The sequence below is a fragment of the Hyposmocoma kahamanoa genome, unplaced genomic scaffold, assembly GCF_003589595.1.
Source record: "Hyposmocoma kahamanoa isolate Upper Pololo Valley unplaced genomic scaffold, ASM358959v1 80, whole genome shotgun sequence".
NCBI classification, from domain to species: domain Eukaryota; kingdom Metazoa; phylum Arthropoda; class Insecta; order Lepidoptera; family Cosmopterigidae; genus Hyposmocoma; species Hyposmocoma kahamanoa.
Genome location: NW_020654051.1, coordinates 10,120,191 through 10,148,058, shown reverse-complemented (window position 1 = coordinate 10,148,058; position 27,868 = coordinate 10,120,191). Strand labels below are relative to the sequence as shown.

Sequence of the window (27,868 nt, the reverse complement as noted above, 5' to 3'; positions counted from 1 at the left end):
TTGTCAAGCCCGTCAATTAACATCGAAACAATTGATAGGTGTCGTCAATGTGTGTCGTCAATTGTTTCACTTCAAATCGTTAACTTGAGCTTTGCTATAATGGACGAAAATTGCAAAATTACATATTTAATATTTAATTACCGATGAAATGTGATTCCGTTTGTTTTGTAATTAGATGTTTTGCTGTTTTTCCCACACCACCGAATAGAACAGCACGGCTGTTAGAGATAATATCTTTATTACAATAAATACAGAATATTTTTTGGAATATGTCTATATTTCAGTGCAAACGAGAGTTGATATTTATAAGAGCTGAATCGCTAATATGTTGAGGAATATATGGCCCTTATTTCGTCTCGATATATAGACATGCTCGATGTGTAGATGACACGATCCACGTAATTGCGTTCTTATTCGTCTGTTCTATACTTAAAGGATGGAAAGTTCTACAAGTGTGCGTGTTGCGTTGAAATGAATTTAAACTGCTTTCGATTTCCCAAGGGCCTTTATTTGCTTAGGTTACCTTATTTACTTTTTCTGTTAATAATACTTACAATATGTTGGTGTAATTACCGGTTATATAGTAAAAAAACAATTTTGGTCACCTTTAGAAATGACATAAATTATTGTTACCTGAATAACATTCAATACTAAACTGGCAGTTAATTAAAGCGAAAAATTTAAAATAGGTTCAGTAAAACTATTTTTGATTTTCAGCTTTATGTAAACATACCTACATACTTAGGCCTACGTGGCCTACTTGGCCTAAGTATGTTTTTAATTAACTTATAGTAAGTATCTACTTATCCAAATGAGACGGTTGTTTGATAAGGAGTCCAAACAATGTTGTTGTAACAACTTTTGGTACGAACCCAACTCATACATGAAAAGCAATAACATCGATCGTTCGCATTCGATCGTTGGCTGACGACCGTGTAACCGTTGCCTGTACCGCGTGCATTTTAAAATACTCTTACGTCAACAACTTGACGTTTGCCTCTAAAGTTCACAATGGGTTATCACCATTGATAAATATAAAATTGTGTAACCACTAAAAATCTGCTTTTTTTCATTATATTATTAATAATTTTTCACATATAAAAGTAAAAAATGAGTAATAAATTACTACGATCTCGTCTTTACGACGTAGTGCGAAGGTTGAACAGATTAACATTGGAATTACCAAAAGAAAAGGTTCAAAAAGTGCAGGCGAATATCTACTCTACGGTAAGTTAATTGAACATTTTACTATGCCGCATAATATGGTATGGTATTATGGTATATTTAGTTCATTCAATATAAAATAATTTGCACATGCCGCGTATTATTTCTTTTAGGTTAAATACGATTTTAAAATTATTATAAATAAATAATTCTATAACATGTAAGTATTATGGAAATCTTTAGATTATTTGTATAACACGGAATAAGGAAAATGCGTCGTTCTTAAAATCATGCTACAAAGATAGACATTATATCCCTTATACATGTTTATGTCTGAAGTAACTGATGAAACAAATAAGTAAATTTTTGTTTGCGGTTGCGCTATCTCGATATCAGAGTGAGGGCAATTCTTTGACCTCTTTGCTAAGTGGAATATTGTTATTTTCTTCAGTCGGTAATAGCCCTTGCGTAGGTTAGGTCAATATAACAAAAAGTTGCAATAATTACAAAAGTATAGTAAACACCTCATTTTCTTTAATTCGATAACTTAAAACCAACTGGATCTAAGAAAATTTAATATAATTTCAGAATTTTGCCATACGTCACGCAAGTACCGTAACAATGAGTAGCAAACAGTTGTATAGTAACGTGTGGGAAGTGGACCCTGAGCTATTTGAGATCATGAAAAAGGAAAAGGACCGACAGCGGGCGGGCCTGGAGATGATTGCTTCGGAGAACTTCACATCATTGCCTGTACTGCAATGCCTCAGCTCTTGTCTTCATAATAAGTATTCTGAAGGCATGCCACATCAGAGGTAAAACTTGGAGTTCAAAGTTTTATACCAATAGTTGTAAAATCTTGTTATACAAAAACTGTCTTATTTTCAAATATTATTTTGCATTAATTATTTTATTTGTGATGACCTCCGTGGTCTAGTGGCTTGCACTCGTCAGCATCCCTAAAGAAGTCCCGGGTTCGATCCCTGGCCGAGTCCATATAGAAAACTATCTTTTTATATTGTCTCGGATCTGGGTGTTTGTGATACCATCGTGTTTCAGATTTCCATAACAAATGCGCTTTAGTTACTTGGGTAATTTTCATGTTAGTCCTAATTTAAGTAGCAATTTTTATCATGTAAGTATTGGGGTATATTATTGTGAAATATTATATAATATTTCAGGATACTACACACGAGTATTAAATTATACTTCATGATAATATTCTAGAATATTTAAATAATGAAAATTGCCACAAAAATTAGAAAGAAAAACCTAACTTGAAAATTACCCACTTACTTTGGAATCAGATCACAAAGATGCATGTATTATTTATATGTATAAAGTCTACCAGGCCTCATATATACCTGGTATAATATTCTTGATTCACAAACAAATTTAATAATTGTTTGTTGAAAGTGTTGTGAACATAACACCATTTCCTGTGTCATTGTTCAAATACAAACATCTTGGTAATAGTCATAATTTCCTGTAACAAGTACATTTACAATCATCAAATAAAGTTTAAAGTGGGGAAGTAAAGGTTTATTACCAAAATAATTCATTTTCAATTTTGTCTGTAATAATTCAGTAAATATCCAAGATATTGTGCACTTCTATCTTCTCCCGGTTCTTACAAAGTCGAAAAAAAGTAGTAAAAAACCCTCATTCAACGATATCTGTGGTCGAGTGACTTACGCACCGGTTTTCATGGTGTCGCCATCTCTGAGGTCTCGGGTTCTCTCACCAGCTGAGTTAATGTAGCAATTAAAACTAATTTTTCTATATTGCTCAGATCTGGGTGTTTGTGGTACTGTCATTGTTTTTAATTTCCATAACACAAGTGCTTTACTTACTTACTTTGGGAGCAAAACAACAAATGTTATTTTGAGAATCAAGAGTAAATCCTCTAAATCTCTTATTAAAATTTAAATTACTCTATACAAAGTGGTATATTATAACTTTTGAATTCATTAATATACAATATTATTTCTGTGCTCTATACAGATACTATGGAGGCAATGAATTCATAGATGAAATTGAAATACTGGCTCAGAAGAGATCCTTGGAAGCCTTTAGATTGAAGGCAGACGAATGGGGGGTTAATGTTCAACCATATTCAGGTATGCATTGTAAAATTTAACTACATCTGTAAAACCAGTAAATTTTTTTATGAAGCATGAGCTTGTTTAAGACAACAGTTTAGCATACCTGCTTTTTAAAAAAGTAGACTTTGATTCTCTTTAGTACTATGACTCAATGAAATTTCCTAGACATGATCTAAGACCTAATCAATCTAGTCGTGATTTATCAATTTCTAGCTAACACAAGGTCGAAGACATTTTGGTTCAAAAATGTCCAACTTCATGCTAATTTCTCATGACTATGTTTTCCTTTTCTTTTTTTTTCAATTCATATTATTGAAAGTCCTTCTAAATATATTGAGTCAATGGAAAAATTTCCGTTTTGTAAAATTCATATTTTTGCGATATTTTTCCATATTTGAAACTTGAAGATACTGAACGGAAACGACGGACCCATTATTTACGGAGATTTTTTCTTGTTGTTAAATTACTTTAAATCTCGTTTTACTCTTAAATTGCTTTTAGCTACACAATTTTATTTTATAATTTACACTAAACAAAACTTCAAAAGATAAACATAGAACAATTAGGAGACGCAATTTTTCCGATTTTCTAAAAGTTACCCAACAGTAGATACGTCGACCATATTCTTAGAATAACCATCAAATTATTAAATATTAAAAAACGACAACGCCACAACATGTGCTATTTCGCATACGCAGCTTCGATCGCATGATGGCCGATAAAGACCCAAAATAAACAGTATTATAACCACAACCTTAGTAACGGTTGTTTAGTTGAATGAAAATTGAGATAGGTAGACAATATGTTATGCATTTTCGTTGTTGTTGTTCATAGTAGTAACAGCTAAAGTACACAAAACCAGTGTTGCATAACTTTGTTTTTACTAGCAATACCAAAATTGCGGTTGCTTTTGTAAGTGCGTAACTGCATTATTTATGACCGTTGTAAATTGCGAATTTTCTAACGACAATCCGATAATAATTGAGTTATCACAGCCTAAGAAAATAACGATGAAGGCACACACAAACGTTAGAGTTATATTGTATATTATAATTAATGGGGTAACAAATATACATTAATTGTAGGTCGGTAGGTAGGTTACTACAAAAGTATAATGTACAATTTTTAAAAATCGGAGCAGGAAAGTGATTACTATTTAAGAAAGAGTCAATTCTTGATTTCGGAGGCTTATAAGTTATAATAACTGTCAAGTGCTTTTAGTACCACTTAGATAATAAAAGTCAAATGCCAGTCCGTGCGTAAAGGTATCTTAGAGCATACATGGTGTATGTTTTACCGGTAGAGGCTCAAAAAGCAGATTGTTGCGTTGTATCAACACAAACGTGCGTACAAAGCTATACAGTAACAGTAGTATATTTAATAGCAGTAGAGCTCCTTGTGAAAGAATTCGTCTAGGGAAGTACTGCCACCTTACCTATTTCTGCCACCAAGCAGTAATATGAGCATTACTGGGTTCTGGTTATGAAGGGTAAGGTGCTGGTGAACTTACAGGCACTTGGGACTTGTCGACTTACGTCTCAGGGTGATTGGCGCAGTGGCAGTGCCCCTCAGATCTTTGTGATTTAAAGCACTGAATTGTACTGCAACTGTTATGGACAGGCGTGTCACTTGCCACCAGGTGGACGACTTGTTCGCACCGTCACATATTCTTTTAAAAAAAGAAAAAATGTACAAAAATGCGTCATCTGCTTAGGTGACACAGACAATGCGTCCCTCCCCCGCCCTTTTCCTCAACATTTCAACATTCCAACACGACGTTGTTATTCTTGATCCATTCAAACGCGCGTAAAACGCGATGCAGACGAACTAAAGCTTTGTATATAATAGAAATGCAACAATCTGCTTTTTCACCTCACTAGCTCGGAAAGACTTTCTACCTCATTAGAAGTCAAAAGGTTTTTAAAGTTCGAACTTGATGATGGACTGTGGTGCACCTAACTTTTTCTTTCGATGAAAAAAAGACATAATGACACGTTCAACTACACGATTCGTCGTACATTATTTATGTAATGTAAATCCAACCGATTTATATTACATAAATATAATAATGTCGTACATTATTTATGTAATATAAAACCGTTGGTATATTTTATTCTTATTATTGTTGACATTAAATTTACAACGATAACTAATTTTGTTTATTAAAACTGATTTGTTGTAGTTCAACTATTTTTCTTTCATCTACCATTTTCCTCGCAATAGTGAGGTGAAAAGTTGTGTGTTTCGCTCGGCAGCAAATTTGTTTTGTGTCTCGTGGCTTAAAACCCTCGCTTCGCTCGTGGTTCAGTCTTGGACTCCTTCGCTCCTCGCGTCAAACAACAACTTTGCTGCCTTGTATAATAAATAACTATTTCAGCCTTTACAGAGCCGTAAACGCACGTTCATGAAACGCATGTTGTCTGCGTCTATAAAATACGCCGTGTTTACATGTTCTTATGGTCAATTTTGAGTTATAATTATGCGCTATTGCAGTAGATACTTGATACACAATATGCATTTAGTGCAAAAATTACTCTCCCTTTAAATCTGCCTTAGGGTGGGTACATTTACCTGTGGACCAAACCGAAACAAATAGCCTGTACGTAATTTATATTATCGTAATGGAGATATTATATTAATAGTCTATTCTGACATAATTAGAAATCAGAGTTCAGTTAAGTCAAGTTAGTGATGTTATGGAATATTTTTAGCCGATAGTATAATAATCAGCCCCCTACGATGCGCGTGGGCCATCTTAAGTAAGATAAGAAAGGTTAATGTGAAAATAAAGATAATGCTTATCAACACAGCATATAATATGTTACAAAAATCGTTTATTTTCAGCTTCGTAGTAAATATTTCTTTATTTTATTTGCTCAGTCAACATTTTTTTTTATAATTTCAAGTGACGGGACGAACAAGTCGTGCGCCTCATGGTAAGCTACACGCCTGTCCATAACAGTCATGCCACTCACGAGCTTTAAATCGCAAAGTTCTGAGAGTCACTGCCACTGCGCTGTCACCCTAAGACATATAATAAGTTGACAAGTCCCATGTGCCTGTAATTTCACCAACACCCTTACCTTTCAAAACCGGAACACAGTAACGCTGACATTACTGCTTGGCGGCAGAACTAGGTAAGGTGGCAGTCTGGCAATACTTCCCTGGACAAACTCTTTCACAAGGAGCTCTACTGCTACTAAACACTCCAATAAAAAATCACAAATATACATGCAAAATCTTAAACTGAGTGCACAATCTATTATAGACCGACATACACTACATGCACATTAAATTATTACAGAGTACTAAAAGATATTTACAAAAAGAAAAGTGTAAACATTAAGTAACCATATAAGTCACTTACAAAACAAAAAGTTAAACTATTTAAATATAAGCAACAACATAAAAAAGAAATAAGTTGAGTTTTAGGAAGGTGACAATAGTAAGCGCTTGATTTTTACTGCCGAGAAGTAGTGTAAGTCAATATTTGCTCTATGGTCGTTACACAACTGCCAAAGCCTATAATAGCAATAGAAGAATTGAAACAGTCCTGCGCAAAGGCTTGCAAAGAGGTTTTTATGGGAAATCTAGGAAGTCGGCCGGGAACGTTATATTTAATCAGCTATTAACTTATCAAAACCTATGCTTCAGTTATACGTATTTACAATTAGTACTTACTTATGCATTACAAGAGCTTATTATTTTTTTTAAATGCAAAATAAATTACAATATTCATTGTTTTTATACCATGGACTCGTTAAACATTCGCAAAGTCGACCGTGAACCTGGTTATGGAACAGTTACATGCAATACTAAGCCCGAAAGACGCTACGTATTTATCCGACATACATTACATATTTTGTCAGTCATTTTTTTTTCTAAATAATTTTAATAACAATTGCATATATTCCTATTTGTTTGATCACCAAAGGTTCTCCTGCGAACTTCGCGGTATACACTGGCGTGGTAGAACCCCACGGTAGGATCATGGGCCTGGACTTACCCGACGGTGGTCATCTGACTCACGGCTTCTTCACGCCCACCAAGAAAATATCTGCCACTTCCATCTTCTTCGAAAGTATGCCTTACAAGGTGAGTAAGCTGACCTTTCTAATCATTGTAACGGAGTGCAGTAGACTCGAAAAATCGCAACTAGAATTATGGCGCGTTTACACTAGGTCGACGGGTCGCCTCTGCTTGCCCGCCAAAGGCGGCTGCAAACCCAGTGTAAACACTAAGTCGTTTACGTTGTCGCGCCTTTTGTCGTCGTCGTATGACTGTAGCCGACCGTGTCGACTAAGTGTTATCACAGTCCGGCGACTCGATCGCCTTCGGCAAGCTACGGCCCACCAAACAAGCTTCAACGTCGGCGGTTGCGTCCCACTACAATGCACGTGCTGAGGGCCAGAGTAACTCTACCAACCCAATCAGTTCGTTGAACGAAGACGGCAGTCGACTAGGTGTAAACAGTGCGTCGACTGCCCCTCCTTCGTCAGCCGAATTCGCTAGCCAAAGAGGCGGCAGTTGACTCAGTGTAAACAGCGAGTCGGACTGTCTTTCGGCGAGATGAAGTTGTCGCCGGAGACGGCTGTCGACTCTATGTAAACACGACATTACTTCACTACCTATAATTTTACGCACGTTGCAGTGTAGTTATATCAACGGTAAGGCATCAGTACTGTATTTTATTAATGCCTGAAAACACTAGACAACCTTCTTATTGAATGTACCTTTTTTAAGAGTTCTTCAATGCTGACAAGTATTGTAAAAATAATATAAAAGTTCTAGTGGCTTCACTATTGCCAATGTCAGTAGGTACATTCGACACAATATATTGTCCCAAATTACATGGGCGTCTTCTTTCGTCTTATAAAAGCTCTCAATTGCGTGTTGGCGATTTATTGGACCGTTCTGAAAAACGTATCTATTATTTTGTTGCTACGCTCAAGATACTCGTGGCCATTTGTCACCATGGCGTGATTATCAAAATATGTGAAAACTTGCAATTACTTATATCACAGTTTATTTTTACAAAATGATTTAACTGGTTACTAGTAGAGTAGACCTTATCTATGAGAAAAAAAATAAAAATAACATCGTTGTGGTAATGACGAAAACAATACAATTATCTTTGTGATATTGAATAATAATGATTACACTATCTGTAAATAATGAATGACCTGCATGAAATAACTCAAAATTACTTTTAATGCTTTTAGGTTTACACAAATGAAAGATGTTTACTCTAATAACATATTCCCGGATACATCATATGAAATACGTTGCATTTTTTTATAAGGACTGGAATACAAAAATATTGCAAATTTTCCCTGGTTATACAAATTGAAATTTTCAACAAAGACATACGAAAATGCCGCTTGGTATACCAGCTTCAAAATTGCATTAGATAATAGTTTTTGATCAATCCAACATTTTTTTAAGCTAATACTGAAAATGCAAGGTGCTCGAATTATGTGTCCTCCTGGACCTCCCCGATTCAGAATTCTTCGATATTTTAACCGAATCGTTCGATTAGATATCGCTCTCTAATCGAAGGGCGCTTTCCGAACTATTCAGAACATTCGAGTTAAACGTTCGCTTCTGGCTCTGTACTCTCGTTGTCCGTCCGACATCCGTCCGAAAAAAATACAGTCAAATAACTAATACTCGATCAAATTAAAAGATAAACTTCATACTTGACATTGTCTTTTAATTTGGTCGAGTATTACTTATTCGACAGTAATTGTTTCGGACGGATGTCGGACGGAGAAGGGGAGTAGACCCCTGACTCGGATACGATAACGTTATCCAACAGCGTTTACCGAGTTAGTCGGTGAAATAGATTATAAGAAAAGTGAAAATCCTTTTGTATACATTTTTAGGACTAAAATATAGGAATGCATTAATCTTGCATTAAAATAAATTAATAAAAATGAACAAAATCCCGGCTTTATTATTTTTAATATTAATTTAAATTATTATTATTTTTTATACGACCCCCTGGGCCTCAAGTCTATTAATCTTAAATCATCTCAGTTGCGTGTCAATGGCAGGAATTTGTAAGTTTAGTGTTGTGCTAAAAGTTAAGATTAGGGGCTTCTCAGTGGCTGGCCATCGCGCTACTATTCAACTGCCATTGCAATTTTTTGACACTCAGCTCTCAATGACGGCGGTGGCATTTCCATGACGTAGTCTACTAATTATTTGACGTAAAAGAATACATTTAATTTGAATACTTTAGTATTCAGTAATAGTAATACATTTAATTTGAATACTAAAGTATTCAAATTAAATGTATTCTGCTGCTTAAACTAGATAACTATATTTTTATTTTTTTATAATATCAAGTGACGGGACGAGCAAGTCGTGCTCCTGATGGTTCACCACGCCTGTCCCTAACAATTGCAGTGCCACTCAGAACTTTAAATCGCAAAGATCTGAGGCGCACTGCCACTGCAACCGTCTCCCTGAGACATAAGTTGACAAGTCCCATGTGCATGTAATTTCACTAGCTCCTTACCCTTCAAAACCGGAACACAGTAATGCCGACGTTACTGCTTGGCTGCAGAGCTCTACTGCTACTAAAAAGCTACTACTACTACTACTGCTATTAAAATATTCATAGTAATTTCCATGATAGTTTTGGTAAGGCAATATCGATCGTTAGTGATTTAATACCATAGGTGCCATTCGACTGACACTATAATGAGACTCACCCGTTATTGCAACTAGATTTTAGCAGAATAACAAATATTGTCATAATTGCAATATAATCTTAGTGGAATGTCAATGGAATTACAATGAGCAGTAGTTTCGACAAAATTAGCAGAAATGGTGCCCGGGAGTGTACAAGGGCTTAGTATTAATATATTTTAGTAATAATAGTTTATTGAAATAAAAATAAGTCACGCAAAACAACAATATTATTTTATTTTCTTGACTTTTTTCATTCAGCTTTGAAGAGTTCCCTGTTCACTTTAAATTGTTCAGATTTTAATATCAACATTATATATTTAATTCATTTTTGGTGAGAGTACCAACTCAACATCTGTCGACCTTCATGAAGGAGGAGTTTTTTCTGAAGAGTGCCATGTATTGGCGTTTCTGAAGACGGTTACCGGATACCCACGTTGCGTCTCACGTCGCAGTCCATACGTGTAAATAAATAGTGTTTTATTGTATTAGTATGTATGTATGTTAGGCTGTCAGGTATCTATGAGTCTTTGTAACTTCAATATAAATAAATAAGTAAAATAAGTACTACAATCGTTAGAAGATAACAAGATTTGAACGAAGGCAAAACACACATAAATATATTTCAAATGTGGTTGTATAAATACCTATATTATAGTCTAATAACAATAAACAATTTGCCATTCAGGTGGACCCAAAAACAGGGCTAATAGACTACGACAAATTAGCAGAGACAGCTCGCTTATTCAAACCGAAATTGATCATCGCCGGCATCAGTTGTTACTCGCGATGTCTGGACTACAAACGCTTCAGGGCAATCGCAGATGACGTCGGTGCTTACCTCATGGCTGACATGGCACATATTTCTGGACTTGTAACTGCCGGTATGTAATTTACACCCACTACTATCAGATGTAATCGTCCAAACATCACTCAATGGGATCGGGTCTTCAAATGGCACCATGACATATGGGTTTCCCAACGAACTAACAGCATAGAATGTTATGCCACATAAATACTCGATTCAGAGCACTGCGGATTCTACGCATGCGGACGGTCCGTAGGCGGACAGTCCGTACGGACCGTACGCACAGCTGTGAAACCAGCCTAAAATTTTTCATTTGCAGGAGTAATCCCAAGTCCGTTCGAGTACTGCGATATAGTAACGACAACTACTCACAAAACGCTCCGTGGACCGCGTGCTGGCGTCATCTTCTTCCGTAAAGGCGTCCGTTCTGTTAAGCCCAATGGGGACAAGGTTAGTTTCATGTATTATGAACTTTTAAATCATAGTTTCTCAAAGTGGTCCCTACCGCTCCCCAGTGGGCGCTGAAGAGAGAGAAGAGAGAGAAAGTCACTTCACAGGTTCACTTCGTGATCGAGTCAAGATTGAGGATATTTCCAAAAGAATCAGAGTAGCCAACATACCAATGAGTTGCAAAACTGAAGCGTGAAACGCACAGCGGGTGCGGATCAGGCGCGTGTCGGGTCGGGACCGCGACTGGTCTAATTCTGTCTATTTATATGGACCATTATCTGCTCGTGCTCGTGCGTCCGTCTCGCGCCCGCGCTCAGTGTATTGTTGTCCATATTTACACGGAATTCCTGCCGCGGTCCCGACCCGCACCCGCTCACTGTGTGTTTCACGCTTTAAGTTGCAATGGGCGGAGCACATTGCTCGCAGAACAGCTAACGGATGGGGCCAAAGAGTTCTTAAGTGGCGACGTACCAGAAGACGCAGCGTGGGCAGACCACCCGCAAGATGGAACGACGACTGAAGGTTGCGGGAATCCGCTGGATGCAAACAGTAACAAGACCTGTCGTTGTGGCGATCTTTGGAGCCTATGTTCAGCAGTGGACGTCTTTCGGCTGAAATGACGATGATTCGCCTTTTATTACTAAGTAGTTATTTTATAGTACTATAGTCCATTTGTTTAGGTACTACACTAAATGTAAACAATCTTGATACATCTTTTTATTGAAACATATACTTTACAAATCAATAGGTATGTAGTTGTTTTGGGTACAGTTGACGTACAGTCCGGTAAACGGTAGAAATAAATAGTGCGACTTACGTGTGGTAGTATACGTGTAGACATTACACCACAATAACACAAAATACAGAAGGCACAAAAAGAAAATTAGCACAAGCACTAGCACAGGCAATAGCGAGAAATACAGTCAGAAAAGAAGAAAAGATAGGTGAAGAGAATAGAACTTGAAACAGTATACAGGGTGTCCGGTAATGAATGTATCATACTGAAATGGCTTATAGCACAGCTTAAGACTGTTCCAAAAAAAATACAAAAAAAAATCTATCTCACGTAGTACCTAAGGAATGTTTTTTTTTCTTAAAAGTTAATTATTTTTATCGTATTTTAGGTTTTTGTGCACTATGACTACAAATGAATGAGTTTATTTGGTTTTTTGGTGTCATAATATTCTACGTTAACTGTGTCCTAAGATAAGCAGTAAATGGTATGACTAAGTAATGTACATTTTTTTAAAAAAATAGTTTAACTTCATTTTTCAGAGAAACAATTTATTTTTTACGAAGTTTACGCGCCTTCTGTATAAAAAAAAAGTATGAAAACCTGTGTGGCCAAGTACTTTAAAATAATGTAGGTTTAATGAGGATTCCAAAATGGTATCATATCTCAATGTATCTAATGTAAATATTAAATTATTGCTATTAATGTGTAAACGGAGTAAATTTTACTAAAAAACTATGTTTGTAAAATTGGAACATTTCGTATCCTGAATTGTTCTTGAGTATTGAGTTTTGAAAAAAATAATATTAGGCATTAATAAAACTTATTTACAGCAAAATTATGCAAAAATCCAATCAAAGTAATTTTTCAATTGTTGTCTTTAAAGTACCACGTGTGACCGTTATTTGCCACCTGCGCGATAGCCACATTCCGCCTGCCTTTTGTTCATACGATAAGAATGGTCAGAGTTGGACCAGAGGCAAAGAGTGACAATTAACAGCAAATGTATAAAAAAACGAAAAGGATTTAGTGCATCATTCGATTTGTTCGGTTTTGCACGTGTTTTCTGTTCCTTTGCGATTTGCTTTCAATCAGTGTTCAACTACGACCTGGCTATTTTACTGGACTATAGTTTTGCTTACTGATTTGGACTTTGTTTGTTTGGTGATATTTGCGACGACTTGGCTTGTTTCTGGACTGAACAGGTATTTTGTGTCTGTGAATAAAAATGCCACGTACTCAGTATACGCCACAAGAATATGCAAACATGCATATTATTTATGGGGAATGCGGCACCAACTCAAGAGCAGCTGAAGCTCTTTACAGAGAAAGATACCCTAACGCACGTCACCCATCTAATGCCGTATTTATAAGAGTCCACCAATGTTACTCAGAAGGAAGAATGCCTGGTAGTGGTGTTGGTGGCACTAGCGCTGGAAGAGCACCTCGTGATGAATATGAAGAGATGGTTCTTGAAGAAATTCGGCAAGATCCTTCCACGTCGACGAGAGCAATAGAACGACGCACGGGAATTGGAAAATCGACTGTGCACGATATTTTAAAGAAACATAAATTTTATCCATACCATGTCACACGCGTCCAAACTCTCCTACCCAGAGATTACAATTTAAGATTGCGTTTTTGCCGACAAATGCTGGCCAAGATAGAGGAAGACCCCCAGTTTTTTAACAAAATTCTATGGAGCGATGAATCAACACTTAAAAGAGACGGATACTTAAATTTACACAACCTTCATAGCTGGCAACTGCAAAACCCCCATCTTATGCGGGAAGACCGATCACAGCACCAATTTAAAATAAATTATTGGACGGGAATATTAAATGGAAAAATAATAGGACCATTTGAACTACCGGAGACTCTTACTGGCCAAAGTTATTTGGAGTTCCTACAAAATGATCTGCCTAATTTAATGGAAGACGTGCCTGAAGAGCTGAGGGAATTCCATTGGTTCCAAAATGACGGCTGTCCTGCGCACTATGCTGTTTCTGTTCGTGCATATTTAAATGCGACATATCCAAATAGGTGGATTGGTCGTCTGGGGCCAATTTTATGGCCTCCGCGTTCACCGGATCTAAATCCACTGGATTTTTTTTATTGGGGCTGCCTTAAAGAAGAAGTGTACAGCAAACCGATCCGATCCTTGGAAGACTTACGTAGACGCGTCCGTGCGGCCGCATTAAAAATTTGTGAACGACGCTATACACGGTTGCTTAATAGAGCTTTTATTCGTCGATGTAGAGCCTGCATCAGAGCCGGTGGCAAACAATTTGAACATTTACTGTAAATATTAGAAATAAAGTTTTATTTATGTTTAATAATGTTTTTTTTATTAAATCCCATTGGTCGGGTACAATTCAGGACAAGAAACGGTCCAATTTTGCAAACATAGTTATTTAGTAAAATTTACTCCTTTTGCACATTAATAGCAATAATTTCATGTTTACATTAGATACAATGAGATATGATACCATTTTGGAATCCTCATTAAACCTACATTATTTTAAAGTACTTGGCCACACAGGTTTTCATACTTTTTTTTTATACAGAAGGCGCGTAAACTTCGTAAAAAATAAATTGTTTCTCTGAAAAATGAAGTTAAACTTTTTTTTTTTTAAATGTACATTGCTTAGTCATACCATTTACTGCTTATCTTAGGACACAGTTAACGTAGAATATTATAACACCAAAAAACCAAATAAATTCATTCATTTGTAGTCATAGTGCACAAAAACCTAAAATAAGGTAAAAATAATTAACTTTTAAGAAAAAAAAACATTCCTTAGGTACTACATGGGATAGATTTTTTTTTGTATTTTTTTTGGAACAGTCTTAAGCTGTGCTATAAGCCATTTCAGTATGATACATTCATTACCGGACACCCTATATAACAGCGTAAGCGCAAGGTGCATAAGCAAAGTAAATTTTAGCGTGAGCTCCGCGTCGCGTAGAAGGTAGGTCTCGACTAGTGCGGGGCGAGCGGATGGCCGGCCAGCGCTAGGACCGGTTGGTCCTACGTCACGCGAGAACAATAGAAACGAGTTCGAAGTGCTCGGTTCCAATATACAACGTGAACAGCTAATACGACACGGGAAAAGGTAAATGGTAATTATAATATAAATTAGTTTGTGTATGAACGAGTATGTAAATAAGTATGTATGATGTATGTATGTGTGTATGTATGTATGTACGAATACCCTATCACTCCCTCCAGAGACCTGGTCAAGGGCGGTAAAAGTCTGGAAAATGTACGCGACGTCCAGAACGTGTTACTCTTTCTTCAGGGATTATTGCGCTCTGTTTATTTAAGTCTTCTTTGGTACAAAGTACATAAGCTGGCTTTAACCTGTCAATAGATACGGTGACTTCTTTGCCTTTAAGTAGTATTTTAAAAACTTTATCCCCTCTATGAATTACAGGGTGTGGTCCCGTGCTGGTTGTAGTGAGGTACGTAGTGCGTCTTCACGAAGGAACACGTGATCACTAGTAGCCAAATCTTTAAAAACAAATATTTTTTTACTTCTCTGTCGCGAAGTCGCAACGGGTTTAATATTTTGAGCAAACATTCGTAGGCGTGTGGCAAAATTTGTTACGTCAGTGTTACCGTCTGGGTAATGTTCAAAGAATTCACCCGGTAACCTTAAAGGTTCGCCATAAGTAAGCTCTGCAGAAGAGGCTTGCAGGTCCTCTTTAAAAGAACTTCGTATGCCAAGTAAAATGAGTGGAAGTGATTCTGTCCAGCTGTTATTTGCGTGGCACACAATTGACGCCTTTAATTGCCTGTGGAATCGTTCCACGAGGCCATTGCACGCCGGGTGGTGCGCTGTGGTCCTTTTGTGTTCAAACCCAACCAGCTGAGATAAATTTTTAAAAAGTGCGGACTCAAATTGTCGACCACGGTCTGTAACAATTTCTTCAGGACAGCCACATCTGGCAATCCAGACTGAGACCAAAGCTTTGGCGACTACTTCAGCGGTTATATCGATGATCGGTATGACTTCAGGCCACCTCGTGAAACGATCCACTGCTGTCAAGCAGTATTTATAGCCATGGGAAGAGGGCAAGGGGCTGACTAAGTCGATATGTACTTTTCTGAAACGAGCGCGAGGAAGGTCGAACGTGCCTAATGGAGCGGACACGTGGCTCCTTATCTTTGCTCGTTGACAGAGTACGCATGACTTTGCCCAATTACGGCAATCGTTTCTTATGCCAGGCCAAACAAATCGCTGTGCTGTTAATTTGGCAGACACGTTTGGGCCTGGGTGACTTAGGGAATGAAGACTGTCAAAAATGTTCTTCCTTAACGATTGGGGTATGAATGGTCTGGGAGTCGACGTACTGACATCGCAGTACAATGAAATATGACTTCCAGGTAATTTCCGTTTCTCTAAGCGTAACGAATTTGGTTTTTTAAGGAAATCGTCTAATTCGGGATCGGTGGCTTGAGATTCTGCCATGGCTTCTGAACTAATTGGCGCTTGTAGTTCCTCAATACGCGATAGGGTATCGGCTACAACATTGTCTTTGCCGGATATGTGGCGTATGTCAGTTGTAAACTGCGCAATATAGTCTAGATGCCTATATTGCCTTGGTGTACAATTGATTTTCCGTTCGTGGAAAGCGAAACTTATCGACTTATGGTCCGTGTAGATCGTAAAATGCCTGGCTTCTAACATGTGCCGAAAATTTTTTATAGCCTCATAGATGGCTAAGAGCTCTCTATCATATGGCGAGTATTTTTGCTGTGATGGGCTAAGCCGTCGAGAAAAGAATGCCAATGGTTCCCATTCATTGCCCGTTAGTTGCTGCAATACCGCGCCAATTGCTGTATCCGAGGCATCCGTCACCAGAGCGAGTTTACATTCTAAATTTGGGTGAGCCAGAAGTGCAGCATTCTAAAGGTTCTTTTTACATTCTTCGAATGCCTTCAATGTTTCTCCGGTCAAGTTGATAGGACTGGAGTCTTTTACGGTACCTATCAGAACTGAGTTGAAAGGCGCTTGTAATTGAGCGGCTTGAGGCAGGAAACGCCTATAAAAATTAACAAAACCTAAGAATCGTCTCAACTGCCTATCGTCTTTGGGTACTGGGAAGTCTTTCATGGCATGCACTTTAGCTTCCAAAGGTTTCGTGCCATTGGCGAAAATGTGGTAACCTAAAAATGTTACTTCTGATGCACCGAAGACCGATTTAGAAGTGTTAATAATAATGCCGTACTTTTTCATTCTTTCAAAAATGATACGTAGGTGCTGCATATGTTCTTTTTCAGACTTGGAGAATAATAAAAAGTCATCTAAGTAACAGTAACAAAACTCTAAACCTCGAGTAACCTCGTCGACAAACCTTTGGAAAGTTTGGCCAGCATTACGGAGACCGAAGGTCATGTACGGGAATTCGTACAACCCAAACGGAGTGTTTATCGCCGTTTTAGGTATGTCCTCGGACCTGACAGGTATCTGATTATACGCTTTTACTAAATCAATGGTGCTGAAAACTTTGCAACCCGATATGGAATGCGTAAAATCATGAATGTGTCTAATCGGATACCTGTCAGGAACCGTCCGAGTGCTGAGCTTCCTGTAGTCACCACAAGGGCGCCAGCCGTTGTCCTTTTTTGGTGCGAGGTGAAGTGGTGATGCCCACGGGCTCTTTGAAGGTCTGGCCGTGCCATTTGACAGCGTGGCCTCGAACTCCTGCTTTGCTACCTTCAGTTTGTCTGGAGCTAAACGTCGAGGAGTACAAAAAAATGGAGGGCCTGATGTGGTACGTATATGGTGTACAGTGTTGTGTGGTGTATTTCTGTGTATACCAGCTGGTCGCGTAATCTCTGGGAAATGGTTTAAAATTTTGTGAAATTTAGTATCGCCAGTCAAGACCTTCACAGGTGTCTGAAGGACGAGAAAGTGAAGCTGTTACAGTCAGTGTAGTTGTATTATTAATTAACTTTTTATTACGACAATCTACGATTAAGTTATAGAATGATAGAAAATCTACACCAATTATAGCTTTAGTTACGTCCGCCACAACAAAACGCCACGAAAACTGACGACGCAAACCTAAGCCCAACTTGAGGTGCGCATAGCCGTATGTGTCAATGACGCTGCCGTTTGCCGCGCGTAATTGGTAGTTGGTCTTGTTGCGACGTTCCCGAAGTTGAGACCGTGGAAAGACGCAGAGATCACTCCCTGTATCCACGAGGAACTGGGTCTTTGTTTCACGATCAGTAACAAACAGGCGACCTGTGGAGCTAGGGCAATCGTCGGTCGCCATTATCGACTGCCTTGACTGTTTCCCTGGCTGTAATCACAGGGGCGCACGCACTTGTTTGCTTTGCTGCCGAATTTATTGTGGTACCAGCAGACAGGGAATTTTCTATAGTTCGATTGAGACCTTGATGTTGATCGAGCACGCTGTTGGTTACGAGATCTAGAGCGAGAACGCCGGTTTATCTGCATGGTGAGTGATTTTATCTGCTTTTTCAACGCTGCGACTTCCTTTACCATGCTACCCATAGTGGATTCGGGCCGGGTGGAGCTTGTGGCTGCCACGCTTGGTGTTGGTGGAGCTAAGTCCATGATCCTATCAGCCAAATCTGCTAACACGCCCAGGTCCGCCTTTGGCTGCACCGCTAGCACCGTCTGAATGCTTGTAGGTAGCCGACTGGTCCAAATTGTTTGCAAGCAAATCTGGCACCTTTGGGCCGGCTAAGCTCTGCAGATGACGCAAGAATTGCGAAGGCTTGCGATCACCGAGTTCTTCGTGCATAAGCAATTGTTTGATCTTCTTCTCTTTCGACGCAGTAAGACGCTTTACCAGCTCTGACTTAAGCTTTTCATATTTTCCAGTTACAGGTGGGTTAATTATTATATCCTTTACTTCCATAGAAAATTGATAACCTAACTGTCCGATCACGTAATTGAATTTAGTTGCGTCGCTCGTAATTCCCGATATTGTAAATTGTCCTTCAACTTGTGCGAACCATATCTCAGGCTCCTCTGGCCAAAATGATGGCACTCTTATACTAACTTTAAAAATCTCGGGTGACGTATCGTCCTGTCGTACGGGAATGCGTCCGTCTCCGCCGCCTTCGGCCATTTTCTCGAAGCTTCCTTAAATATGTGTTCAGAGAGGGTCACCAGTGTAGTTGTTTTGGGTACAGTTGACGTACAGTCCGGTAAGCGGTAGATATAAATAGTCCGACTTACGTGTGGTAGTATACGTGTAGACATTACACCACAATAACACAAAATACAGAAGGCACAAAAAGGAAATTAGCACAAGCACTAGCACAGGCAATAGCGAGAAATACAGTCAGAAAAGAAGAAAAGATAGGTGAAGAGAATCGAACTTGAAACAGTATATAACAGCGTAAGCGCAAGGTACATAAGCAAAGTAAATTTTAGCGTGAGCTCCGCGTCGCGTAGAAGGTAGGTCTCGACTAGCGTGGGGCAAGCGGATGGCCGGCCAGCGCTAGGACCGGTTGGTCCTACGTCACGCGAGAACAATAGAAACTAGTTCGAAGTGCTCGATTCCAATATACAACGTGAACAGCTAATACGACACGGGAAAAGGTAAGTGGTAATTATAATATAAATTAGTTAGTGTATGAACGAGTATGTAAAATAAGTATGTATGATGTATGTATGTGATGTGTGTATGTATGTATGTACGAATACCCTACAGGTATAAAAATGCGCATGCAATTTCATATGAAGCTAAGTATTTGTATTTGAAGGTAAGTAAAAATCTTTAATAAATGTATATATCATAAATAGACATCTCAAGATTGTTTACATATAGTTAAGTGCCAAAACAAATGGACTATAAGTGTAACTTAATTGTTCTTTATAGGTCCTGTACGACTTCGAGAGCCGCATCAACATGGCGGTGTTTCCCGGGTTGCAGGGTGGCCCGCACAATAACGCCATCGCAGCTATCGCCACTACCATGAAGCAAGCCACTAGCGCCGAGTTCGTTGAATATCAGAAACAGGTATTTGTATACTTGGAACTGTTTAATTGATAGGATATTACTGAGAAACTTTTCAAATTCACATTTTTTTCTTGTGCCGTCTGCTATCATTATAGCCGTTTGTGATTCTAACCACGATATTTTCAACATTGCAAAGAAGGTGGTTAATTTTAATAAAAGCACTCCATACTTGATTTATTGTTTATTCAAAATTTATTTCTTCACAAATACCGTTTATTGACATAAGTGTCAAACGGAATGAATAAAGACCAGTGCCTCTATCATGAGATTACAGTGACAGTTTTCGTTAGCGACTGCGTAAATTACTCATTTAGAAGATTTAAATTATTTATTAAGAAGAAACAACATTTTGTACACGAACATTTTACGCGGTAGCTACCGATAACTGTCACTGTAATCTCATGGTAGAGGCACTACAATTGTTATAACCAACATTCGATAATTGATAAATATAAAAACTGAAAATAAGAAACAGCTAATGATAACATACTTTGAATGTTGCTGTTGGTGACCTGCATCGTACTATTCTTCGTAATATTTCAAAATTATAGATCCATTTATATTTAATTGTACCCTTCAAAATATAATAAAATGAATGTGACTTAAGAGAAAAACCGGGTTTATTTTTAACATCCTGAAAATTTGCAAACTCCTTGAAAATAATTACACCTGTCCAAATTAAACGTGAAAAATTCACTTGACCAATTTATCCGTATTCTTCACCACATGATCCCCAATCACACCATTTGATCGTAAGCGAATAACCATCATTCTCTGTAACAGGTTATAAAGAACGCCCAACGTCTATGCCAGGGACTGAAGTCTCGTGGTTTTGACATTGCTACTGGCGGTACGGACGTGCACCTAGCGCTAGTGGATATGCGCAGTAAAGGCCTAACAGGTGCGCGTACAGAGCGCATCTTGGAACTCTGCAGCATTGCTTGCAATAAGAACACCGTACCTGGCGACAAGAGCGCTCTTAACCCTAGCGGTATTAGGCTTGGTGAGTATCTTAGATTCCTTTGACATTTATTTATACAATGTATATAGTGCATGTTTTTAAAAACGTTCTTCCTTAACAACGTTCTTAAACAAGTGACAAATCATCCTGTGTGTACGCGAGCGGTGACTAGCAAACCGGCTGCAGACGAGTCGCGGGAATAATGTGTACGGCGAAAGAACTACCTTGTTCCCCGACTAATATACTAGTTACCGCAAGAATGATGTAATTCTTGAACAACCACTAATATAAAAAGTAAACTTAAAAATTACCTTGTAAACATCTTAATCAATTGCGATAAATTTGATTGTTTATAAATGTATTTATCCAATTTCTGTATAATCATTTTGGTTAATGAAAGATTATTATGCAAATTACATAAATACTAACAAAACTTTTCTGTTAGGAAATTGAACATAATGTATTGTGTGGATACAACTCGCATTACTACGAACCTTAGTGGTTTAAAATGCGACTAGAAATATTGTTGTGTATTACGTTTTAAATGATAAATATTTTTTTTTAAATTATGTAGTGAAAACCACCCAAGTCGAACGCTGTCACAAAGGTCACTCGGGCTTCATTTTAAAGTTCTATGTGGAATATGTAACAGCTAACAGTTTACAACATAGTCGTCACAAAACTACTATCGCCTTCAGTGTAACATTGAAATCGACTCATCTGTAGAACAAAGACCTATGTGCAAGACTGCTTATTCTCAGGACATTTACATTTCGCTTGCTGTTCTTAGCTGTACATATTAGATCGACCGTTGATCGATTTTATGTTTCCCAAATGAAATAATACATAAAATTTTGACAACACCTATAGCTAGGCCTTATTTTAAATAACGAGATTACATAATCTCGTTATTCAACTAAAATTTAAAAATACATATGTATTTCTGTAGGATAAATATTTATCCTCTTTTCGTTGTATAATCACATCGAACTCTGTTCTTCGGATGAGTCGAAATAGGTAATTTTAGCTATTTATAACGTTTCGTAATATAAACTAATAATATCGAAATATTTATTTCAGGTACCCCCGCCTTGACTACAAGAGGTTTAAAAGAAGCTGACATTGATGAAGTCGTCAACTACATCGACAAAGTTGTTCAACTTGCGCAAGAGATCAGCAAGGTCTCCGGACCGAAACTGCCTGATTTTAACAAGATCATAGAAGAAAACGCTGATTTCAAAAATAAGATAGCCACACTCAAGAATGAAATTGAAAACTACAGCAGGAAATTCCCTATACCAGGCCTCGAAACATACTAACTACATAAACGCATTTAATTTTTGCAGTCTGCCATATTGAGTCTAATTAAATCAAATATATTGTCTAAAAATTATAAGTCATTCCACGAGTTCCTGACATGTTACTAATTGTAAGATTTAAGTGCCTTTCTATTGTATTATTAAAAACGATAATATTTTATGAGGGTCTGTAATATTTGTCTAAGTTTTTGAATATATTTTTTACCCGTCTACTTTATTTTGTAGGACTTTTTTAATCCTGATAATATTTTAATTAAATTACACGTCACATTGAATCTCAGATTAAATCTGAGAACTCCAATGTAAATTTAGTCAGTACGGCAATTTTGTTTCTACGGCACGACAAATTACTCGAATATAAACATGAATTCATCAACTATAATATGGTATCATAGAGCTGGCTTGTGTCTACAACTAATAGCACCTACATGATGCGAGTGTAGAGTCCTACTCTTACCACCTTAGCTCACTGTAATCGGCTGCGGACCCGTGCTGCACCTGAGTTCTCCACCTGATAATATTCTAGCGTCTGACAATAATAATAGATTTAAATGAAAGTGAAAACATAAATATTGACTCCCGCTGCTTACAAGATTATTAAGAAAACTAAGTTATATCACAGAAAGTGAAAACAATGTATACTAGAACTACAATGGAAAAATATTGATTGAGGATCCCGATATTAAACGAAGACATGGCTCAAAGTACTTGTATCCAAGCCGAAACTCTTAATAGAAAAAAGCATTTAAGCAAAATCAATCCGGTCATTCATTCACTTCAATATTTTCGTGAAAATTGGGTTGTTTTTGTGTCGCCAAAACGTAATTGGAAAGGCAATTAGTAACGAAAGACAGTTATTTAATGTTATATTATAATCAGAATCCCGAGAGATTAACAAATGTAATCATGTGGGGACGGTAATAAATAACGACTTTGTGTACAAAAGATTCAACTTTTGTTGGCACATCAAGTAGAAATTGTGGTTATTTTGTGTCGTTTTTATTGAACTTCTGTAAAGTGTTGTGGCCTGGACTTATCGTACGGTGTGAAGAGGAGGCTGAACTTGATGGATTACATTAAGGAATAAGTTCTAGACGGTATTATGTATACATTCGTGTGTGGTGACGACCACCTGGAGCTCAGGCGATTGACTTCAGAATTATGTTCACCACGACTGGAATGGTAGCAGCACCCCAGCAAGCGACTAACGCAGTCGCGCAGAATGGGAGCACCACGTTACCTCGGTCCCACCATCAAAGAACAGGTAAAGTATATTGTAGCATTATTCTATTGCAAAGTTGGCAATAATATAAGCTTTAATTTATGCTACTTTGTGTGTACTTTCGTATGTTTTACGAAATGCGAATAAGCCGTCTGCCTGTAGAAACTATGTAAAAAAGTATGTTGTGTACTTTATGGTGTCATACAAACATTTACAGTTTGTCTCTGTAAAACTAACTGTGACACTAAACACTGATACTCTTATGAACCTTATAGAAGTTCAATTATTGTATTTCCATGGTCTTTACATGTCTACTAATGCAGCTTTTAATGGTGTAGGAGCAATGACGATACGGACAGCTTAAAGCATTTGACCCATACTAGTCCACTAGACACTGTCATATTTTTAGCCTTCTTCTATAGAACAACCTATAATCAAATAGTGAACTGGTAGTTGGCTATTGTAAGCTGATATGGGTGTAGAATGTATTCTGAAATTATTTTTTTCTAAATTTGTGTCTTTTATAATAAATTGAGTTGAGTGTAAAAATTTACCCAAATATCGTAATTAGTTTTTGATTGTAGGTCGACCTCCCGCAGCTCCGAAGTCATATGATTATCTACTAAAAGTTCTCTTGGTCGGAGATTCGGATGTGGGGAAACAAGAAATACTCCAGGACTTAGAGGATGGATCTGCTGACTCTCCATTTTGTAGTGGCAGTGGTAAGATTGTTAATTGGTAGTAATAAGTGTGTTAGACAATTAAGAAAAAATAAATGCCTCAATTATTAAATTTTAAAGTTTTTAAATTACAAAGAAGTTAATTTCGTATGACTTAACTGCCAGCAATATTAAATATGGTTATATTTACAAAATATTAATGAAATATATTACAATTTGTATTTAATAATAATATTACCAATGTCGCAATTATAATTTTACATAGTTAATAAATAGTGAACCTGAAAGAAAATATGAGCTATGAGAAAAAATAGATTAAATGCAAAATATTTTTCTGAATACATCTAATAAACATTTATTCACAATTACATTGAAAATAATTCCTCTAATATTATTAATCCAATAAAAGGAGCTTCAGTCAGTTATAAAACATTTTGTTGTTTGTAACACTTTTCAGTAGTGTTAAATGACCTGCATAGCAACTAAAGATGAAATTAATATTCTACCACATATTTGTTTTACCATAATATAAAAACTGGAATATAACATTTCAAAAATGACATGTTGGATACAATAATGCAACAGTGCATGTTGACATAACTTGAGAAATAAATCACCTAATCAGTCTATGTGCATAAGTTTCATAACAACACTTAAATGCCACCTGTAATAACTGACACAAAAGATAATAAGCAATTTTGTAGTTTTATCAAATAAAACATGCTGTAGTTTCATCAATAACATTGAATCATGCTCGTTTAAAGTTGTTAAGCAAACAGACATTTCCTAATAAACAACTAGCTGAAAGTATGGGTATCATGCAGAACATTAAATAGTATTATACAGCCAATTATATGAATTGAGACTAGGCTTATTTCAAAAACATCAGTTGGAAGTGCTTCTCTTCAGTTCCTGTAATGGAATGTATACATATGTGCAGGGAAATTAAAATACGAATTGTATTGGATATTTACGTTATAATCGTACATACAATTACTTAATTCATTAAAACAATTTAGTATTTACAAAGTTTAAACATTTACAAAAAGGCATATAGGGTAGCCGTCATCATTGCTGCATAGCTATTTAATGTATGTATGGAGCTTCCAATCCATATAGAGCCCCTGTGGCAACTACAGCCCTCCTATTGTGATATGATGATTAAATATTTATAAAGCTAAAATTTATTGTATCTTCAGCACTACAATAATATGTGTATATTTTAATGCCGTTGACTGAGCAATTTCCCTAATGCATGTATGGATATGTTTAAAACATTTATTAAATTACATATGATGCTGGAAAGTTATACATGCATTTGGAAAATATTACAGGAGACCGATTGTAATTATTTTTTTAAGAAAACAAATTTTAAGTAGTAAGTAATGAGTGCAATGTACTTATTAACAAAAAACAGCTCTAGCAGTGTCAATCAAATTTGAACAATAACCTTTATTTTAGCATATAAAACAACGACTATCCTCTTGGACGGGAAGCGAGTGAAGCTCCTACTATGGGATACGTCAGGGCAGGGCCGATTCTGCACTATACTCCGATCATACTCCCGGGGAGCGCAAGGCATTCTGCTCGTCTATGACATCACCAATAAATGGTCCTTCGACAGTATTGACAGGTGGCTGGAAGAAGTGGAGAAAGTAAGTACTGCTAGGTAATCATTAAGCAAAGTTAATTTTGTGTTCTATTAAGCATAAAGCGGGACGTAATTCCTGTATGGCAACTTCTTTGTAAACTGGATTAGATGATACAAGAGACAAGATCACACTGTAAGCTTTTTTATTGTGTATATATGTTTGTTATGAAATGTGTAACAAAATAAACTTGCAAAAATGCTAACCCTATTTTGCATTCTGTACTGATCGATTATCTACTAAGTATTATATGTAATTTTTGAGACAGTTGCTGGTGACCACACAAGAAGAAATCTCTGTGTTATAAAGAGTAAATAAATATTTGTATTTATAAACAATACTAGGTTGAATAACAAATCATTGTTTGATGATCCAATCAATTTTTACTCGAAACTACATTAAACATTAATATTATTTACAATTTACCAGTCATGTTGCGTAAACAATTTTCGTATTAAATGTCTGTCTTAACTTGTCATTATAATTATATGGGTTGTATCACCTCAAAAAAAATTAAAAATATTTTAGCAGTCGAAAAGCAACAATTTTCTTTGTCCAAAAATATTATATTGTATGAATTTATGCCCCTTAAGGTTCTAATGAGGCTCACTTCGAGATGAGACCGTCTTCTGACTTGCTGTCGTAACTGCCACCCAATTTTTTTTTTTCAGGGTAACATATTTCAAGTGTAGCACTTCACACCAATATTAGCTGTAGCTGGTCTCATTCCCGTCCTATTAATGACTAAAAAGATAGACAATTAGGGTAGAATGTTCGCCTTTGAAAGACTCTCTTAGCCAAGATCGTATGTCTCCCTCAGGTACAATAAAAACGTGAGATACGACAGTTTATCAGAGGAGATGGACAATTTTGTACCTGCATAGAATCCTTATAGCTACTTTATTCCAGCATGCGCCAGGCGTACCCAAAGTGCTGGTGGGCAACCGATTACACCTAGCGTTCAAGCGTCAAGTGCAAGAGCGTGAGGCGGAGCAGTACGCCGCCAAAAACCATATGGCCTTCTTCGAAGTGAGCCCACTATGTGATTTCAACATTCGCGAAAGCTTCTGCGAGCTATCACGAATGGCACTCCATCGGAACGGCATGGAACGACTCTGGAGAAGCAATAAAGGTTGGTTCTCAATTGTCAGAAATCCCTCATATCTCAAATTTTATAAAACCGAATGAATATATGATAAGGATATAATTGTAACTCAATGAAGGAACGATTACAGAAAAATAACGGTTTTCCATAAATGAGCTCTTTATATTGGAACATATTGTGCCAAAAAGAGATATTTATAGTGAGATTTTAAGATTGTGTCAAGTAGCTCAGAAACACAAGCCCACAACAAGTAGATCACTAGGCGTAGACACACGAACTGCACATCACAACTGCACAATATAATTTGAAATGCATAGGAAAACTCTTGTGGTATAGTGACTATTGTTTTGTACACGGCAACTGCAAAATGATAGTACGAATTGTAATAGTTGTTATATTGTATCGCTTTTTATCTGTTTTATTTTACTTTATATTGTTTTTTTGTTATTGAGTTTTTAAATTGTTTTTATTTTGCTATTTTTGTCTAAGTATTATTAATCTCTTTTTTGTGCCTATACACCTAGCGTTGCAATAAACATTTTTCTATTTCTAAATCCAGAATACGGTCAGTACGGTATTTAATGGTGCCGCGCTCAATAATTAAAATCATCTCAACTTGTCTCCATATCTACACGAATTAGTCTATCTGATAGAAAGCTGTAAACATAATGAACCTTTGACCTCATATTTTATAAAGTTTGTCAGTAAAACCATTGTTACTAAGACTTTAAGGGAAATATAGGGATACACATCACGTATGACTATAACGATAGACGATACTGTCAAGAACAAGTGTCGTATATCGACCATTACGTTTACTCGTGACCGTCAGGATGTCTGGTCGCCTGTCGCATCTGGCACTGAGTGTATATTCAAGAATTGTTACCTATTTGCTAACTTTTCTAAATAATTACTGCCTTTGATATATTAGGGGTTAAAGTATGAAATTGCCGTTTTATTGCAATA

The 27,868-nt window shown here is 36.9% G+C and overlaps 2 protein-coding genes across 2 annotated transcripts in view; both read left to right on the top strand.

Moving 5' to 3' along the window:
* Window positions 1-1,095: 1,095 nt before the first annotated feature.
* On the top strand, window positions 1,096-22,456 carry LOC113233909 (serine hydroxymethyltransferase, cytosolic). The gene is made up of 9 exons (XM_026469141.1): window positions 1,096-1,227; window positions 1,753-1,979; window positions 3,169-3,284; window positions 7,204-7,364; window positions 10,654-10,849; window positions 11,093-11,223; window positions 19,826-19,966; window positions 20,750-20,969; window positions 22,008-22,456. Exons 1-9 carry the CDS (start codon window positions 1,111-1,113, stop codon window positions 22,244-22,246), a joined length of 1,548 nt encoding a protein of 515 aa, XP_026324926.1. The 5' UTR covers window positions 1,096-1,110; the 3' UTR covers window positions 22,247-22,456.
* Window positions 22,457-23,084: 628 nt separating this feature from the next.
* The window catches only part of LOC113233820 (ras-related protein Rab-40C), an 8,040-nt gene continuing 3,256 nt past the window's right edge, over window positions 23,085-27,868 (top strand). Inside the window, exons 1-4 of the mRNA XM_026469035.1 lie at window positions 23,085-23,510; window positions 24,053-24,190; window positions 25,610-25,803; window positions 26,707-26,929. Coding sequence (XP_026324820.1) covers window positions 23,408-23,510; window positions 24,053-24,190; window positions 25,610-25,803; window positions 26,707-26,929 — 658 coding nt within the window. The 5' untranslated portion in view covers window positions 23,085-23,407. The remainder of the gene's footprint in view (window positions 23,511-24,052; window positions 24,191-25,609; window positions 25,804-26,706; window positions 26,930-27,868) is intronic.